This window comes from Nicotiana sylvestris, chromosome 8 (genome assembly GCF_000393655.2).
Source record: "Nicotiana sylvestris chromosome 8, ASM39365v2, whole genome shotgun sequence".
Taxonomy (NCBI): Eukaryota; Viridiplantae; Streptophyta; class Magnoliopsida; order Solanales; family Solanaceae; genus Nicotiana; species Nicotiana sylvestris.
In genome coordinates, this window is record NC_091064.1 from 217,870,719 (window position 1) to 217,892,325 (window position 21,607).

At 34.1% G+C, this 21,607-nt stretch overlaps 2 protein-coding genes across 2 annotated transcripts; both read left to right on the forward strand.

Annotated features, from left to right (window-relative positions):
* Window positions 1–9,617: 9,617 nt before the first annotated feature.
* Window positions 9,618–11,919, forward strand: LOC104216018 (probable WRKY transcription factor 29). Its single transcript, XM_009765980.2, has 3 exons — window positions 9,618–10,012; window positions 10,324–10,437; window positions 11,299–11,919. Exons 1-3 carry the CDS (start codon window positions 9,678–9,680, stop codon window positions 11,789–11,791), a joined length of 942 nt encoding a protein of 313 aa, XP_009764282.1. The 5' UTR covers window positions 9,618–9,677; the 3' UTR covers window positions 11,792–11,919.
* A 4,011-nt stretch (window positions 11,920–15,930) lies between these two features.
* On the forward strand, window positions 15,931–16,377 carry LOC138876363 (uncharacterized). Its single transcript, XM_070155275.1, has one exon. The coding sequence runs from the start codon at window positions 15,931–15,933 to the stop codon at window positions 16,375–16,377; it is 447 nt and encodes a 148-aa protein (XP_070011376.1).
* The last annotated feature ends 5,230 nt before the right edge of the window (window positions 16,378–21,607 follow it).

The window sequence follows — 21,607 nt, forward strand, 5'->3', positions numbered from 1 at the left end:
CCTACTAGGGATCCGACATGAAGCTGAGTTATTCTAGGTTCGTAACCTAGGTATTTGTTCTAGACTGTGTACTCGAGCGGACAACTCGAATCGAGGAGGGGGCTACGTACCGGGGACCCGCGAGATCATCCGACTTTGTAACTTGTCCGACTTCTTTCTTATTTCAGGGTATGACACTAACAGAATAGGGAGTCTCAACCAGTAAGCACATCCCCGGAGGTGAGAAGAGAAGGGTTTCGTAGCAGTTTATATACAGTTCAGATAATATCAAAGCGATAAAAGCAACATTTTGCACATTTAGGCCAAAACATGTAATAAGACCACATAATAAATAAAGCCAAATAATAACAATTATTCCAGGCTCGAATTCTTGAACCCTGAACCGGAGATTCTGGGTTAAATCCCCAGCAGAGTCGCCAGAGCTGTCACACCTTCTTTTTCACCTGCGCCCGCAGGGGCGTAGGGGGAGTTTTTCCAATTAAAGGACAATCAAAACGGGATTTATTTATTTATTTCAGAGTCGCCACTTGGGAGATTTAGGGTGTCCCAAGTCACCAATTTTAATCCCGAATCGAGGAAAAGAATGACTCCATATTACAGTCTGCGTACCAGAAATCCGGATAAGAAATTCTGTTAACCCGGGAGAAGGTGTTAGGCATTCCCGAGTTCCGTGGTTCTAGCACGGTCGCTCAACTGTCATATTCGGCTTATTTATCTGATTTTAATACATGTTGAACCTATGTGCAAATTTTAACTGTTTAACGCTAATTGCGACGTCGTGAAAATACATCTCGAACCACGTCACATCAATGCACCTGTGGTTATTGACACATTTCAACTCTGTCGAGATTTGGATTTGGGTCACATAAATGTGCACCCGAGTTTAAGAAAGTAAATTATTGAAGGCGCGCCTAAAGCGACTAGCGTATCATTATTTTGGGGAAGTCCGTGAAATTTTGCTAAACGGCCCATCCCGAAGTCTAAGTATTTAAAATAACCATTTATTGAGGGCCCCGCTGTTTGTACGTTTTATTTGGTGAGACTCGTCTCATATTTTATTTAAAAGAATATCCTAAAGCGACTAAGATTTTTCTATTTTTTTTCTATAGGTAAAGAAATGGCCCTAATTAGTTAATATTATAAAAGCGGGCTTCGAGTTCAAGTTCGAGTCCAAACAAAAGGACGGACCTTTTAATTTGAACCCGCTACCTAACTCAAAACCCCAAACTTATATCGTGTTAACAATATACTGAAACCTTTAATCAGGCCCAAATTAAATGGGCCAACTAATTCTACTTGTGAACGAACAACAACAGGTGGGCCTTGAGGCAAGCCCAAAACCGAATGGGGCGTGCCGAGCTGCGTAGGAGAGATCGAGGGATCGAGCCCCTGAAGTCAAGCATTTACTTATTCATTTGCATGTCATTAGGTAAGCATCCTGATTTTATAGTGAAAGCAGTACGTCATTCTACTTGGAACAACTTGAACAAAATAACCGCAACACTCTTTATGGGCCAATTTTAACATGCCATGATGTAGCAAATAAACAGTCCTATTTTAGTACAAAACACATGACGACCATTACTAAAGGTTTATTGCAATGTGAATCGCTTTCAAATGACTTCACGAAACAAATTACCAAAACTGAAATTAATCTAACTATCCTATTAACCTAACATAAAACTAAATACAACCACTGCTCGAGATCACATGCTTATATACATTCAAGACATATCGAGTGATAATCTAGATAATAAAGAAACAATTTCAGTTTATTTATACAGTAATGTCAAATAGAACTAACAGCTGCATTTCCATTTCATCTAAACTTCAACTTCAAATTCGAGCTTACATCAACACAGGTTTTTTAGAATGTGTACCTGGAAATGGAATGCAATGGAGAAGAAGAAGGAGTGATCAACACAACAGATAGCACAACACAAAAACAACAGTAACAGATATCCAGCAGCAACTCAGGAAAACCAGTTAAAATTCCCCAGCTATACCAAACAGCAACACAAACAAACCAACACAGCAATAACAACACCCAAAATGAACCTAACTTGAAACTAACTTCAAACCAAAAGAGTAGCAGAAAGCAGTCCAAATGTCAACTTTAACTAGACGGCACACTAGTTTCAACTTCAGGAAGGAAACCAAACAGCTACAACAGACCCAGCTTACTCAAAATCAAATCAGCAACAACTCTGGACCCCAATGGCACAGTAACAAAACTCCATGAATGCCTAACCTTTTTTCCTTTTAAACTGATTCTCCCAAGCTAAAGAAGAAACAAGAACTGACTTAACATCTATCCTAGACTGATTTTAAGACCCTTTTCCATTGATTTTCAAAAGTGTGACTTCTTCAAAGAGTGGTGTTTTTAAAAGCCAACCCTTTTTCTCTCTCTCAAACAATGATCTTTTTTTCAGATTCCAAAAAAAAGCCCCCCCAATATGTCTAAAATGACTCTATTTATCACCAAAAAAACAGGCCTGCCCTCTCTGCCTTGAAACCATCAGATTTTCTGCCCATGATATTCCCTGACAGCCACTACTACATGTTTTTCTCTTTTTTAATCCAAGGTTATGGGTGACTTAACTTATTTAATCAACTTCCCATGCCATTAAGCCTTGTTCCCCACTATTACTAAACAATTCATTAGTTTATTGGTACTTTAGTACCCTACTGACAGCCATTCAAACTAAAGCATTTTTCAAGTTTTGACACCCCACATTACCCCTGTGATGCCCTGAACAACTATTCTGCCTCAAACCCCTGCGACTATATCAGCTATAACCAATTCTTAAATAAGAAACCTAATCACTGATTAACCTAAACTAATCCTTAATTAATGACTGAAAACAAATGAACTGACTCTAAACCAATAAACACATCAGCTATAACCAATTCACAACTAAAGTCAAACAATGACTCAATCAAAATTTAAGCAGTATGAATCAAAATATTATCAGGTTATTCTAACATTCAAGACTGTAAAACTAATCGGCGACACTTATCGAATCGACTACACGAACACATACAATCAATAGCAAATAATTAGAATCGAACAGGCACAGAGGTGATTCGAGTCATATTGATAGAAATAGGGATTTATAATGAAACTTAACTAGTCGACGGAGCTCATTTGAATCGATTATATAGTTTATTATATACTCGACCATGACCAGAAAAAGTTCGACCAAATAAAAGGTGTTTTAAGAAGGACAGAATCAATCGACAAAAAATTGAAAAATCAATAAAACTACACTAAACAAATAAACAGATATAAACAAACACAAAATGGAACAAACAGGAAAGGAAAAATACCTCAAGAACTCGAAAACTGGATGACCCTTATTCGAAATCAGACTCGAACTCTTTGAGGTCGAACGGACCTTAATCGAGTGTTCTCAACTGAGAACACTTCGACTAAGGTCGATTAGACCCCAAATCATCCTTTAATTTGGACAGATTTCAACCTTTGGTTTTCTAGGGTTCTTGGGGGTTCGATTTGGGGTTCGAACGGTTCTAGTCTGATTCGAACCAAACCAACGGTGGTTTGGTGACGAGGGAGGTTTGGGAGATGACCGGTATGAGTTTGGGACTGGTTGGGGTTGATTTAGGTTCTGCTCGAATCTTCGATTGAAGATTCGAGAAGCTTGAGGTTGATTCGAGGCAAACGGTTAACAGATCCGTAACGAGGGTGGTCAGGGGGTGCCGTGGTGTGAGTTCGGGACTGGTCGGGGTAGGTTTAGGTTCTACTCGAATCTTCAATTGAAGATTCGAGAAGCTAGAGGTTGATTCGAGGCAAACGGTTAGTGGATCCGTAACGAGGGCGGTCAGATGGCTTAGGGGTGTTAATTTGGTGACTAGCGGCGTTGTTGCTGCCGGGTTTCAGGCGGAGGTGTGAGAGGGCGGCTAGGGTTTGGGCTATGGTGAGGCTCCGTCTCTGAGAGAGACGATGAACAGGGGGGTCTGGTTTGGGGGGGGCTGGGTAGAGATTAAGGTTATATAGGGAGGGTGTGGTTTAATCTTGGCCGTTGGATCAAGCACGATCAACGGCCTGGATCAATTCACTTAAATGAAATAATGACGTTTGGTCATGCATCGAGACTGGGTCGACCCGGGTTGAAATGGACCGGGTTATGGGGAAGGCTGGGACCGTTAGATCATTGGGAACGGACGGCTCAGATCAACTTGCCTAAAACGACGTCGTTTCAAATAATGCTGGGTTGAACTGAGCCGTCTAATGGAAATAAATCAACGGCTTAGATCTGAGGCGCCGAAACGGCGTCGTTTGGACTGTCTGAGAGACCAGGCTTATTGGATTGGATCGTTTGATATGATTTGGGCCTGATTTTGCATTGAAATTGGCCCAGTTCCGATTTGGTCCAATTTTTCACTCTTTTCTTTTTTTCCTTTCATTTTCTTTTAATTCCTAAAAACCAAAATTTCTAAATTAAATTATAAAACCAAGATTATTTTAAAAAGATATTAATTAACCCTTAACAATAATTAACACACAAGATCAAATATTGATTAAAATAAAATCACACAATTAAACAATAAAAATGACAAAACTACCAAAATTCATATTTTTGTGATTTTTATTCTTTAAAATAGGACATGGTTTAATTAATTCAAAAATGCACAATTAAATCCTAAATATGCATGCAACATGTATTTTTGGTATTTTTCAATTAATTAAAACAAGATAAACATTCACAGACAAAAATAATTATACAAAATGTCACGCAAAATTCTCAAAATTGTACCCAAAGGCAATTTGTTTTATTTTTTGATTTCTTTTGGATTAGTTTTCGTGAAACAAAAATCACGTGCTCACAGGACTGAGGGGTTAAGAGAGAGAAACGTGCAGATTCCTTTAATTAAGGAGTAAATAATGTACAATTAATTATACCCTTAATTAATTATGGTATAGAATTAGTAATTTTGTATACTAAGTGTAATTAAGTCAAACCTTAAATATTGAGGGTAATAAGGTTTCTTATGTGGCATAGGAATGTAAAAATTCCTTTATTTATAGGTGGATGGTTTCCTTCGGCCCACTTTTGGTCATTTGGATATATGGGCCGAGTTAGAACACTTACTTGGGCTAGGCCGGTTTGTTTCCCAATTCGTTCTTATTACTCACGAATTAGGGAAAAAAAAATAGCAAAATTTACTATTGATAATTAAAAAATAGCCACAGTTTCAAAAATAATTAAAATAAAGCCACCATTTCATATAAAGATAAAATCTGAACAAATTCTATCATAATGTGTTGGAGTTCCAACATAATATGCTGGAAGTTTATACGCAGGAGTTCTATAATCCAACATATTATGCTGGAACATTCAGTTTTCCAGTAAAATAGTGGCGATTTTTCAATGACTTTGCAAATGCTGGCTATTTTTTAATTACTAGTTCGAAACTTGGCTAGCCCGTGCTATTTTCACTACGAAATATGAGAGGGAATATTTCAGTTTGTTTTTATTTTCCAAGTACATGTGTACATATAGGATATGTATTAATTAGTAAATTTATAAGTCGTATATGTTTTCTTTTACATGGTAGCAAATTCTAGATATTTGTGACTTTAAATATGATTCAATATTTAGAGTTGTGTATGAATTGGCACGGTATATTATATTATACATACACTGACACACCTACTAATTTTAATTTTGTTTATATATATATACATGGACCAAGTTAAAAGTAATGAAATCAGTTAAACCCGTTGTAAAAAGCTAAATTAGCTAACATTGTTGTTTTGTTGACATGTGATGTGAATTTAAGATTCTTTTTCCAGACTTTTACAATTTTTCTAGACACAGGCTCAGGTCAAATGTGACATTTGAAAAATGGGTGAGTGAGGTAGAAATCGTTCGAAAATTGAGTAAATTTTACGACTAATTATTTTTCCATTTCAAGTTGGCGGTGCCTGGTTGTAACTTGTAAGATAAGAGTATGTTGAAAATTAAAGTTTTTTTTTTTTACTTTTACTTTTACTTTTAATCCGATCCAAAAATTATTTGGTAGCATAATTTTATATATAACAAACATAATGTATAAATATATAAAGAAAATATATATTTTTTCGACTATTATTTTAAGAGCGACAATACTTGTTATTTTTCCAAAAATTAAAACTTAGTCGGATGAACCCTGGTTATATTATACATATAACTTTCGTTGTGCCCTATCATTTATCGGCTATATATCCATGTACGAATAATAAATCTGGAATAGGAAAAAAAAAGAAGGTAGCAAATTGGACTGTTGAGAATAAATTATTTACTGAAAAAGACTTTCCTTTAATAGAATCACAAATTAAAATCCCACTCTTTAGATTATTCTTCGTCTTAACTTATAAAAAAGTAGAGTTATCTCTTTCCTGAAAATTCTGTAGGGCATATAGTAGTCACCTATTTAATATAATAAATATTCTTGGCATGATAAATTCATGATAGCAAGTTGTATATTTTTTATATAAAAAAAAAGAAAAGAAAAAACACAAGTTGCTGCGTGAAATATTGAATTTGAACTACCAACTGATGTGAAGTTTTCTCTTAAGAAAAACACAAAAAAGTAAGAAAAACACGGTTTCTCTCATCTAGTTGCTTTGAGAATTCAGTCCTCAACTCCAAAATATAGAGCTTTCAAACCTTTTCATTTTCTGTTCTTTTACCCCCACTACCCTCTATAGTCCACCCCACCCTATAATAGCTAATATACATATATGTATACATACACATAGTGGTGGCAAAATGAATTAAAAAAATAGTTATCCACAAAAAAAAATAGGTTGGATATGAACTTTTTAAAAACGGGTCAAATATGGATAAGAACCATATTATCCACTTAGAAAATGTATAACCAATGGATAACTAGTGAGTTTAACTTTTACAAAACTCAAATTGGGGATTACTCAAGTTTGAGAGACTAGGAATTTCCCAAAAAATAATCATATTCAAGAAATAACGGATATTCATATTATCCGTCGGTTAACCTGTTTTCTATATGTAGTACACTAATAGAAAATGTCAAATTTTTGACCATCAAATCGGTCGGAAATCACTTATTTCTGATGGATTTCCGACGGAAATGAAGTTGTCGAAAAAGAGAACAGTCAGAAATTTGCGACCAAAACAGTCACAAAGAAGAAAAATCAGGGTGATCAGCTAAAATTGTCTTTTGCGACCAAAAATAAATAAATAATTATTTCGTGCCAGCTCCGATCGTTTTGGTCTGTGATTTTAATAATTAATTAATTATTTTGTGTCAGTTCCGACTTTTTTGGTGGTGCTGTTAATAATTATTTAAATTAAATTCAAAATTTCCGATCAAATCAGTCGGAAAAATTAAAATCAAACTAAATTTACGTAAATATAGATCGAGTCAGATAATTTATCTAATTTTACATTACTCGTTTTTGACCCGCTTGTTTACTGCCCCTACATACACCTATGCATGTGATGTAATTGTAGGAGTACTAATAGGAGTATGTTAAATAATAAAGCCAAAGGCTAAGGTGGTAGAGAAGAAAATACTGAATAATTAGGCATGGTAACCCCATAAATGGTGGTCCATTTAATATAAAAAAAAGATACTATAGGGAGGAAGATTTATTTAATTTGTTTTACTCAAAGTTCCCTCTACTTCACGCAATATATTTGCTAATTAAATAACTATTTTTTTAATAGGAGACAACATAACGCAACTTGCCCGCGTGCTACCATTTTCTTGTTTCATTTCGTCCCGTATGGGTCATATGCTTACGTTGATACTTGATAATAATTGAGTCATTCGATTGATAAATATCTTAATGTGGACTTTTGGGAGCCAATTCCATTTTAATGTTTCAATATTAGTATTTTGGTTCTTCTCATCATACGTATACATTCTTATAATTTTATTTAATAAGTACGTGGAATACAATAATTTGTAAAATTAGCTTATTTAATTTTTGTTAGGTTATTTTTCTTTTCTCTTATAAATAAATAACTTATGTATGAATGATGAGCAATAATAAATATATATGGAACATATTTCTTTCTTGTCCTTTTAACAATTTTTCACACTTGTACTGTACATGAACAAATTAGTATGGTAATGATACTACTCTTTTTAATTTGGAATAATAATTAAATCATTGAGTTTGGATATATTACTCATGCATTTATGGTCGTGTACATAATTTATAACTCAACGGATTCAAAAGTTCTAATTTATAAGTATCTCTCTTTATTGTTAAGAGCACATTCATTAAGCCAAACTCAACTTCAAAATTAAAGTAGTTCATGAGTTAATCAGGATTGTTTAAATTTTATATATGAGAAAAAGTATCCTAACACATCCCTTCACATACATATTGAATATATGGAGCGTGGACAATATAATATAATAAATTAAATAAGAAAAAAGAGTCAACATTAAACGAAGAATGAGATGAGTCTGACTCTGATATTCCCTCCGATCCACAATAAGTGACCAATTTGCCTTGGGCACATCCATCAAGGAAATACTAAATTCTAGACAAAATTAAATAATGTGACTAAACTACCCTTAATTAAATGTTGCAGCATAATTTAATGTGAGGAAATAAAAAACTTTTTTGGGATACGCATATAAGGATAATTTTGGAAAAACTAATTGAATTTTTTCTTGATTATATAAATGGACACTTATTTTGAACCAAAATAAAAAGATAAATTGGTCACTTAATGTGGACCGGAGGAAGTATGAGGTAAGAAAATGGACCTTTGTATAGCTTTATACCTAACTTAACCCAAAAAACTACTCATATAATGCATGAAGATCATATAAAAAGACAGCAATGTAATGATTCAAACATTAATGATTCTAACTTTCTACCAGAAGTAGAAAGTGCCATTTGTTGGTAGAAAGTGCCCTTTGTCAAATGGGACATATACTGGATATTAAAAACGCCAAAAAAAACAACCAAGCTGGCTAATTTTTATTTATCCTGTGTATTTCAAATACTTAAATTGTATTGGTATGCAAATTAATTAGCAACACTAATAAATCATTAATTAACTGTATACAACCCTTTATTTAGTGAAAGGCCAAACAAATTAGACTTGGAAAAAAACATTGCTGACAGATTCATACTGAGTGTCATCAGACACAGGGGATGTTGTGTATTAACGACGGGTTTAATCGAACTCATAACTTTTGATGCGAAGTAATTATAAGTAAAAATTTATTAAAAATTGCAAAAATAGTAGATATGAACCCATAATTTAAAAAATATAATGGGTTCAATGCTAAAAGTTTTAAAAGTTAAATCCATATGATTTAAATCTTGAATTCGTCCCGGGTGATCATCTCTAAGTAGGATTTGATGACTTAGTCAACAGTGAGAACTTAAAAGCCAAAAATTCAGACAAAAGCGTGTATTATTTGCTAAACGTTATTACCCTTTGACATTATAACAAAGTCAACTCATGAATCCATCGTATAATAACCAAAAAAACAAAACTATCTAGTCCTTTCTGCGTGTGTAAAGAAAAAAAAAATCTGCAAATTTAATTATTATTTCCAGTCTTTAAATAGCCATCAAACTACATTTTTTTAGCTATCAAAAAGTCAGCGCCATTATTTTGCAGTTTCCTCTTCTTTGTATATTCAAGAAACAAGAGCTTAAAATGATGGATTGGGGTCTACAAGCTGTTGTTATAGGATCATCAACCTGTAATGATATCCAATATGGAGCAAATTATATTGATCAAAAATCTTATTTTTCTCCTTTGGATTTTCAAGAAAGTGAATATTTAGCTTTTTCTGATATGAAAACGGAGGGTTTGAGTGATGAACTAGAAGAGCTTTACAAGCCATTTTACCCAGTTGTTGGACAAAATACGTTAATGGCTTCTTCTGTTTCATTTCCTAAAGAACCTAAAGAAGAGCAGAAAGGAGAAAATGAGCAGCAATCTTTTGCTCTTGTGGCTGCTCCTGCATATGTGCCAAAATACAAAAGAAGGTAAGGAAAATGGTGTTTTAATTTCTTTTAAAGGCAGCCTGGTGCACTAAGTTCTCGTTACGTGCGGGGTCCGGGAAAGGGCCGGACCACAATTAGGTCTATTGTATATAGCCTTACCCTGCCTTTCTGCAAGAGGCCGTTTCCACCGCTCGAACCCATGACCCTCTTAGTCACATGGCAGCAACTTTATCAATTACGCCAAGGCTCCACTCTTGGAGTTTTAATTTCTTTAATTATAATGTAAAATTTTTACTATGTGGATTTGATTAAAGTATTTGGTGTTTGATATGAAGTTGATTATTTTTTCACAGGAAAAATGAACAGAAGAGAGTGGTGTTTCAGTTAAAAGCAGAAGATCTTTCTTCTGATAAATGGGCGTGGCGAAAATATGGCCAAAAACCCATCAAAGGCTCCCCTTATCCAAGGTCTTAATTCTCTCCAAATTCAATTCTTCATTAGAAACACTCTTATGTATGTGTATATATATACATACATTTGTTTGTGCGGGCTCTTCAAAATATTGCCGCATCCATGTTAGGCCCTCCAAAAATACATTACTTTTGGAGGATCCGACACATATCTGACGATATTTTTGGAGAGTTCGAGCAACATAGTATATAGTACAGTATGAAGAATTGTTATGCTATCATCGTATTTTAACATGTTGTAGTTAGCACATAATTATATGTCTTATATTTTCTTGATTATTGATCTCATTTTTATGGACTATTCTCTGTAGTCTTCTTTTAAGTGATCTGATCACAATATAAAAGTTTCTTTTACGATGTTTGTGTATAGACGATATACACTAGACTCTAGAGCTTAGAACTTACCATATGTGGAGCTTAGATCTAAATATGGTCCTCTAATTTAACTCCTTTATATTGAATTTGTTATAAGACATTTGGAAGTGAAAAATTCTTTAGCCAAATTGACTCTTGAAACAGAAGCTTGCAACAACGAAACTAGGAATTTTCCAAGGGTATTTAAATTTGAAAAAAGTGAAAAAAAATTTTCGGCAAAGGGTATTCAATATGTGTTATATACCTTTAAAACGTACTAATATTTTACCTATATACACAGTGTAATTTTTCGACGAAGGGTGGTCAATTGATCATCCTTGTGACCATGTGGCTTCGCCACTGCTTGCAACTCTTTAGTTATTCTTGTCGAATTAGCATGTAACAATCTCATTTAAAAATTTAAGTTATTAATGAGAATGCGCTTTATTTACTTAATTATGTCTTCACAATAATTAGGATGTTTATTTTTTCTCTTAAAAATAGGAGTTATTATAGGTGCAGCAGCTCAAAGGGATGTTTAGCAAGGAAACAAGTAGAACAAAGTTGCACTGAAATTGGGACTTTTATTGTGACATACACAGCTGAACACAGCCATAGTCAGCCAACTCGTAGAAATTCTCTTGCTGGTACAATCAAAACCAAATTTCCAACCTCAAACAACTCCAATAAAAATGGAAGTCCAAAAATGGAAAAAGAAAAAATTTCAAGTACCCATGGTTCAACATCAGATTTAGTTTTATCCAAAGCAACCCTTTTGAATATTGAATCCAATATTCATGAATCACAATTTCCAGAAAAAGAATTTCCGGAAATAGAAATAAATCAAGAGAATAATATGTTTGAAGGAAGTGATGAGAATGAATGTGTTTCAATTGAAGATATGTTTGATGGAGATTTCTTTGCCGGTTTAGAAGATATTCATGACGGATTTAGTTCTTCGTTTGGATGTAATTCAACATTTCCCTTTTCTAGTTGATGGAATATATGTACTGGAATTTTTGTTTTTTGTAGAGATTAATCCATTCAGAGAAATTAAAGATGGATAAGAGACTAATTAGCTATGTATATGAGATTTTTCTTTTCTTTTAATTTCTTTTTCTCACCCCATCTAGGGCTCAAGCTCTCGAGTCTCGACTTAATTATTGATCGGAAGTTGAGATGTATTTTTCAAGCCATGGAAACAGTTTTTGCAAAAATATAAATTAGGTTTTATACAATAGACTTTTGTCCGGCCTTTTCCTGGACCCCGCGCATAGCGGAAGCTTAGTGCATAGAGCTGCCCTTTTAAGTTGAGATGTCTCCAGGATTTCAATCTTATGGGTTCTAGATTTTTGGACCACGACTTCAAATGTTAATAACTGGGTTCTAGATTTAATATTTATACTTGAATTCAAAACACCAAATATATTGTTTGAGCAAAAGCTGTTGGGTCCGACAGAATCCGTAAGTCGGCTTGTGCCTCCAACCCTGGTAATACTATTTGTTATATTAGTCTATTAACGAAATAGCTTTTGCTTTTATAATTATATAAATATCATGACATGTTTAAAAGCTTACTGTTTATTGATATTAATTTTAGGAGGCATTACTCAGAAATGGTAAGAACTACTGCAAAGCATGGAAATTGACGTAATCAGCTTTTCTAATATTTCAATTTTATCAGGGTGCTTTAAATAGGCAATTTAATTTGGGGTAGGGACGATGTGTTCAACGCATTTATTTTTAGTTATGCATCCTTTTCTTTTAAAGCAAAATTGCTTTGCTTAGAGGGCACAAAGTTAGATCAGGGATGATTTTAATATATTAGTTTTAGGATACGCGATTTGCACGCCTCATCTCAATCAATATTAATTTTTTATATTATATTATTTTAATTATAAGGTAAAATTTAAAAAGTATAATTAAGTTCCTAAAATATACTATGTTATATCCTTTCTTTGATGTTTCTTGGGCAATAGTTTTGAATTGTGCATGAAATCGAAGTGACAAAATCATTGGCCAAATAACTATAAGGGAAGGATTCTTTTCACATTCCATTACAAACCAGAGTACATATAGAAATCACATTCCATTATTATATAGTTCAAATAAAATAAAATTATATAAGGCAAAATCTTAATAATTTTAAATTACTAAATATGAGGACTCCCTACTTAATTCAAATAAGAAAAAGTTTAGAACCAAAATTTTAGTTGATTATAAATATTAAGTAAAAGATTTTATTTATAATTTTGTCAATATGAAATCTATTAAAAACTTATATGAAATTGGACAACCAACACATAGATAAGGTCTAATGCGAGTACAACAAAATAGTAAAGAAAAAATAGATTGACAAAATGTTCAAGCACACAATCTAATGCAAAAAAATAACTATTTAACCAAGGTTCACATTCAAGAAGACTAAAATAAAAATGTCTTGGTTGAATACGTGAATGCAAAATTTAACTACTATTAATTAAAAAAATAGTAAATATAAATACAAATACAAAGTTTACAAATATATCGAAAAAATTCAACTACTAATACAATTACATGAATGCAAAATTAACTAATAATACCAAAACTTTTTGCTCGTCAAAGAGAACCAGAAATCCTTAATTTTGTAACTGTTGCTCGAACAAGACAAATTTTTGATGATAAAAAGCTGGAGCTATAGAATCTTTTATAGAAGTATTTGGGTATATAAAATCGTGTAAAAATTTATTAACAAATAAAGATTCTTAAATCAAAAAGAAATTCAAAGAGTTCATTTTTATCGAATATATTTATAAAAAAACTACTTGTCAAAAAGTTATACCGATACTTTCTTAGTGTATTATAAATTAGTCAAAATTTTATTAAATGAAAAAAATCCTCCTAAATATAAAAGGAGAAATTTAATAAAGCTTCAAAATAAAAATTGGAGTTGAACATAAACTTTTATACTGTGTAATTAACGAAAAGCTCTCCTAATGTATGAGCTTGAAATTCTAAAACCAAAAGGAATAATTAATGTTATAAATATTAGGAAAATAATTAAATGACTATTCCTAAATAGTAGGTAATTAATAAATGACTATATCTAAATAGTAGAGAATTAATAAAATGATTATTTCTAAATAATAAAAATTAATCAAATGACTATTTTATCAAGTGTAAACTCTATTTTAAAAGGATAAAAAAAGCGAACGACATTTTGCTAAGGGTATTCGTGCTTTTAATATAGTATAGATAAGTAAAGTCCCTCTCTAGCTCTTCCTCTGAAGGCGCACGATAGTGGTGATTACTAACGTACGGCCTCGCCGGAAATGGCTAGGGGCCGAGCAAAAAAGGCAGCGCACAGAATTGAACTATCAAATGTGAAGTTGACAAAGGTTAATCGACGACCCATGGGAACTGAGAACTCAGAGCAGGAGGATCTCAGAGGGGATGTGAATGACCAAATTTGCACCGCACCAACAAAGATGGTGGCAGAGAAGTTTACACCGCCCACAAAGGGGCCGCCTTTGAGCACAAGTATGTTGATTACTGATACGCCAAGGGATCAATTGCCACAGAAGGAAGGTCCATGGCCTGCTCTACCCAGCTGCAATGAGAAGACCAAAACGCCACTCTCCACGGCAATGGAGGAAGTGAAAGATGTAAGTAAGGATATAATAGCACTTAGTTCAGAAAATCAAAATGGGAACCTAGTGGCAGAGACAAATAAGGCGCAAAAAAGACTGGACCTAGAGCATGATCCACCAACCAAGTTGCCCTGGTGAACTTGTTTGAAGGAAACAAATCTGCTTCCAAGGGTATGAATCTGAGCTACATCGCCCCCACTATACGAGATGGTGTTAAAATCGTAGAATTAGAAAAAGAAGAAGTGGAAGAGGAAACTGAAAAATGGTGCAAGGCAATTGTCTTCTATGTGGTTGGGGACTCCCCTACAATTGGGGCTGTAGAGAGGTTCATAACAAGTCAATGGGGGAATTGCTACAAAGCCAAGAGTCTACTACCATAATGATGGCTATTTCCTAATCCGATTCTATAGTATAGATGATAGAGACAAGGCATTATATGCATCCCCCAACACCATAAACAACAAGCCGATAATAACAAGGGTATGGATAGCTGATTTCAACTTCCAGGATGAAGTACTGAATACTTTGCCAATATGGGTAAGATTTCCAAACTTACCTCTGAATTGCTAGGGACGACATCCCTGACTCGAATAACAAGTAGTTTGGGAGTACCCCTGTATGCTGATGACTGTACTACCAGAGTGGATAGAATTTCTTATGCTCGTGTGTTAATTGAGATTGACATCACAAAAAAGCTCCCTGAAAAGATCGATATGAAGGATCCAAATGGTAGATGTTTTGAGCAGGTAGTGACCTATGATTGGCGCCCTAAATATTGTAATGTTTGCCTACAATTGGGACACTCTTGCCAACAAAAGGAGAAACAAGAACAGGTCAAAGGGAAACCAAAGCAAGTGAGAAAGAATGCCTCTAAGTAGAGACAGGAATGTCACGCAAAAGGGAGAACACAAATAGCAAAGGCACAAAGCAATACTGAGACAACTAAGATGGTTGAGATACCAACTATAGAGAAAGAACCGATAAAAGAAAATACAATAGAAAAGGAAGAAGGGTGGACAGAAGTGAGGGGGAAATCAACCGGCAAGTCTCCAGTGAGCTATCAAAATGAAGGCATGCAAACAAAAAATGATTTTGACCCTCTAGCAACAGGTGATCTTTTGCAATTTGCTATAACCAAACAGGGGATGGAAGCAGGACAATGTAGCACAAGTAGAGGAGGGGAGACACAACACATATTCATTCCAATATGAAGTTAGTCACATGGAATGTAAGGGGGTTGAATAAGCTGTACAAGCAGAAGGAGATGAATGAGTTTATAAAGGAAAATAATACAACAATAATAGCTATAGTAGAACATAGAGTGACATAAGTAGTCGCAAAAAAGATCAAAAATAAAATAGCTCCACAGTGGAACTGATGCAACAACTATGAAACATGAGATAAAGGAAGAATCTGGCTACTGTGGGATCCTAACAGGGTCAGTTTCACAGTAAAAGTTACTCATGTACAACTCATTCATGGGCATGTTTGCATATTGGATAGAAAGATGAGATTTAACTTCACAACTATCTATGGTCTGCATACAATTGGTGATAGGAGAGGTCTATGGCATGAACTAAGGCTAATTCAAAAAGATCAAGCAGGACCATGGCTAGCAATGAGAGACTTTAATACAGTGTTGAATATAGAGGATAGAATAAATGGCAACCAGATACATGAATCTGAGGTTAAAGATTTTAAAAACTTTATGAATGATTATCATATGGCAGAGCTGAGAAGTATAGGGGCAAAGTACACATGGTCGAATAACTCAGTTAGCATTAAGATAGATAGAGGAGTGTCAAATACAGAATGGATGCTCAAATATCCACATTTTGATATTATAATCATGGCGCCTTGCTTTTCTGACCATAGTCCATTAGCTATTAGATTGGAGGATCACCAGAAGAAGACATATAGACCATTTAGATTTTTCAATGTCATAGCAGAATGAAGAATTTCAGCAAAAAGTAATAGAAGGGTGGATCAACATGAATAAAGAGGTGAATATGCAGAGAGTATGGGAAAAACTGAAAAGAGTGAAACACAGACTGAAACAACTCAACAGTACTCACTATTCAGGAGTTGATGAGAAAATCAAAAAAGTAGACAACAACTATGGTCAGTCCAGGAGGAGTTGAGAATCAGGGGGATATCAGAGAAATTAAAAAAGGAAGAGAAATCAATTAGAGAGCAACTAGAGAAGTAGATCCTTATTGAAGAAAGTATAACAAAGAAGAAATCTAGAAACCAATGGTTGCAATTGGGGGATACAAATACAACCTACTTCTTTTCCTCTGTGAAGAATAGACTATCCTAAAATAAAATCAGAAATTTGATAGATAATAATGGTGTACTGCTGCAGAGTGAAAAAGCAATTCAAGAAGAGATCATAGGGTTCTATAAACGACTACTTGGCTCAGCATCTGACTCTATACCTGCAATAAACCCCATTGAAATGAAAAATGGACCTTGTCTGAACAGAGAGATGCAGCTGAAACTGATAGCACCAGTGTCAAGAATGGAAGTGATGAATGCTCTGAAAGATATAGATGGCCAGAAAGCGCCAGGCTGTGATGGTTTCAATGCGTTTTTCTTCAAGAAAGCGTGGAACATTATAGGGAATAAGGTAACTGATGCTGTCTTGTCCTTCTTCAATACAAAGACCATGCATCTGCCTATCAATTGCACTACATTTACATTAATGCCAAAAGTTAAGAACCCCTCCACTATCAAGCAATTTAGGCCCATATCATGCTGCACAATTTTGTATAAACTGATATTTAAAATTCTTACAAAGAGACTGCAAGGAGTAATGGATACTATAATAGACCAAAGCTAATAAGCTTTGGTCCCTGGAAGAATTATATCAGACAATATTATTATTAGCCATGAATTGGTCAGGGGTTATGGAAGGAAAGGAGTGCCCCCGATGTATGATCAAAGTAGACATGCAAAAGGCTTATGACTCCTTAGAATGACGCTACTTGGAACAAATCTTACATGCTTTGAACTTCCCAAAGGTATTTATAGAATGAATCATGATATGTATTACAAGTGTCTTTTATTCAGTTATCATTAATGGGACACCAAGCTCGCCATTTCAAGCCAAGAAGGGACTAAGGCAGGGGGATCCATTATCCCCATTCCTCTTTGTTATTACCATGGAGTACCTCAATAGAAAACTCAAGACACTATAAAACAACCTAGATTTTAATTTTCATCCTAAATGCTCAAAGCTGTAGCTTATTCAACTATGTTTTGCAGATGATTAACTTCTCTTCTGCAGGGGAGATGAAATCTCAGTTCAATTGCTCATGAACTGTTTTAATGAATTCTCACAACGCTCAGGACTGATAGCAAACAGAGATAAAAGCTCCATTTATTTTGGAGGGGTAAACAGAGAGGTGCAAGAGGAAATTCTAACAATACTGGAGTTTACAAAAGGGGAGTTACCTATTAGGTACTTGGGCGTCCCTCTGAGCTCCAAAAGACTATCCTTAGTACAATGCCAGCCACTTGTAGAGAAGATGTTGGGAAGAATAACTTCATGGACCACAAAATACTTGTCCTATGTCGGGAGACTCCAACTGATCAAGAGTGTACTATTCTCAGTCCAAGTGTTCTGGTCCCAAATCTTTGTGCTACCTAAGAAAGTTGTAAAACTGATAGAGGCAACATGTAGAAGCTTTCTCTGGACTAGCACAACAGAGATATCAAAGAGAGCATTGTTGGCTTGGGAAAAGGTCTGTCGGCCCAGAACAATAGGGGGCTTTAATGTAATACACATTGAAACTTGGAACAAGGCAGCAATAATTAAACTTCTATGGAACCTACGTACCAAAAAAGATAAACTGTGGGTAAGGTGGGTCCATATATACTACGGGAAGGGGAAGAACATCTGGGAGGTCCAAGTGAAGCAAGCATCCTGGGTACTACTCAAAATTCTTAAAGCCAAGGCATACCTAGAAAGGGCAGGAATGGAGGTTACAGAGTTGATGGGCCAGCAATCCTTCTCTATTAAAAAGATGTACCATAGAATGAGAGGGGGGTTCCCAAAGGTGCCATAGAGGAGACTAACTTGCAACAACTATGCTGTTCCTAGGTGGAGTTTTATAATAAATTTGGCGATCCAAGGGAAGTTGCACACGAAAGATAAGGTAGCAGGATGGGGCAAAGCAATAGACCAAAAATGTGAGTTGTGTAATGAGGAGAATGACACCATTCCACACTTCTTTTTGAATGTAGGATGTCAAAAGAAATTTGGGGGAGACTACTAAAATGGCAGGGATTCCAAAGGTCGGTATTGAAGTGGGATGAGGAGATTGAATGGACAGTCCGAGAAATAAATGGAAAGAAAGCCAATGCGGAGGCCTACAGAATGACTCTCGCAGGGTGTGTCTACTATATATGGCCTGAGAGGAATACAAGATTGTTCCAGGACAAGAAGAAAAGTGTTGATGGGATCCTTCGGTTGATAGTACAAGATATATTTTATCGAGGAAACAAGAAGTCAAAAGTAGCTAATAGATTAAAAGAATTGGATTCATATCCATAGGCACTGAAGGTAGAAGATAGATAGATAGGAAGTACCTTGCAGTTGGGGCACTATGCTCAGCTCGCGAGTGTAATTTGTCTGATTTTATAGGTTTGAAACTTTGTACATAATATTGCTTGGTAATAAAATTCTTTATTTACCAAAAAAATATATAGTATAGATAGATTAAGATTCAAAATATAACTAAATACATACAATAAGGTAAATTAAACCTTCTTCCTCTAACCCAAATGTAGGTGAACAGTTCTCACCTTCACAATAGTGATCGTAGAGTGTATTGGTAAAAAATAAAAGGAAAAGAAAAAGAAAAAGAAAAAGAAAAAGAAGAAGATGAAATTCGCCTGGAGTGAAATCTTGGCGACAAGTATCAGTAGTTCAGTACAATGACTTAATGTGAGTTAAAAAAAATATTTTTTTGTTGTAGCAATCATCTGAAGAATCAGCTTCATGTACGTTAGGAGTAGTTGGCAGGATTAATATGTTATGAGAGTTAATTAATCGAACTCCCCATCCATTGACTGATTTAGTTAATATGGAGTAATTTAGATGACTATATATTTTTATTTTTAGAAGATTATATTAAGGCTAATATTATGGAAATTTCCATATTTTAAGGTTATATTCATCACTTCTCTTTATTGCTTACCAAATTCGATCGATTACTTTCTTTCTCGTTTATTTTATACTTCAATGGTTTACGGTAAAATTAATTTCAGGGCTGCAACACTATATATATATCGAATAAAATGAATAATTTTATTTGGTGAGCGCTAATAAAAGAGAAAAATGAAAAATCTTCATTTTTCCTTTGCTTTATTAAGAAGATGGACGACAAAAAGAAAAGAAAAAAGAACACACACAATGATGTTTGATATTAATTATTAAGTACATCATACTAAAAGCATATAACTGTACCCATTTAAGTGTTCCACGTAAATGACATATGGCTTTCAAATTTAGTAAGTAGTTAAGTACCATCAACATTTTTTTACCATATCAGAGTTAGAAATCACATCATTTCATGCAACTTTTCAATTTCTGTTGTCAGCTGTACCAAAATTTCCTACGAAGAAGTACGCGTGGATGTTGAACACTATGCCAACTTTCTTGACATTTTTTAATATTTTTTCGGGTCAATATTTTACGCCATAATTCTTCTGGATGCAACAGTAACTATAGCAATATTCTCAACCACAGGGGCAAATTTACGTCGATAATTGGAAAGATTATATTGGAATATCTTAAACAATGTTATGTTAGAAAAAAGACACTGAATAGCTACTTTCAAAATAATAGAGGAAAAAATATTATATTTTTGTATATATATATCTTGTATATTATATATAAAAACTATATAAATTTTATATACTTTTCGGATAACGAATATAAATAATTTCTGACGCAGATTAAAAGGTGACAAAAGCCTGTTATGTTATGCAGAAAAAATCTGTTCCTGCAAAAAAACATTATATTTCAGTAACTTTAATTGATAATCTAAAGAAACTTTTATCCTTCGTCGTCATCATTATTGTTTACGGGAATTAATATCTCCTGAAACGTATACTCCAATATTGGGTTCGACAAGAGTGAGTTGCTTTAGTGGTGAGCACCGCCCACCTCCAACTAAGAGGTTGTGAGTTTGAGTCACCACAGAGCCATGAGGAGTTCTTGGAGGGAGGGATGTCGAGGGTCTATCGGAAATTTAATAACCTTCCTCTACTCCAGGGTAGGGATAAGATCTGCGTACACACTACCCTCCCCAGACCCAAGATGGAATTATACTGGGTTGTTGTTATTGTTGAAACGTATACTCCAATATTGACAATTTAAATAGTACAATAATAAAATTTTTATCTCACCAAAATTATAATTAGTTATAACTAGGGGTGTACATAAGTCGGGTTGGTTCGGATTTTACAATAACCAAACCAAACCAATTGTGTCGGATTATTAAATCTAAAGACCAAACCAAACCAATAAAACTCGGGTTTTTCACTCTCGGTTTTTCTTGGGTTTTCTTTGGTTTTCGGGTTATTCGGGTTTTTTCGGCGGTTTTTTCCGGTAAAATCTTCGTAAAAAAAACTTATGAATTATGCTCAAAATATTTCTTTAGTCCTAGTAAGATACAAATATATAAAGTATTTTCCAAGAAAATAATACAAAATATGAGATATGTCATGGCATTATCCTAAAATATTCAACAATATAATAAAGACAATAAAATTATATAATATAAATATTGCTAATTAAAAAGCCATAATAAACATAAACATAATCTAAGAGTACTAAGTCATGCTAAAATAAGTATATTAATAAAGGAGTATTAAATACATGACTAAACGCTAAAGAAAAAATAAAAATAGGTAATGCATTTTTATCTAAATTATTGCAAAACAGAAAATAGATATTCAATACAATCCCCTTCGTAGTATTAAATTAAATATCTTTTGTTAGCATTAGCATTGATTTAATTTTGGTTTGGGCTTTTGTTAGCACTATTTAATTTACTAATGTTAATGGTTATAAAACTTATTGGAACATTCAAAAGTTCTAAGTCCAACCTTGAAATAATACCTCAAAAAATAAAATTATGAAATCTTTTAAGAAATATTTATAAATTACATCA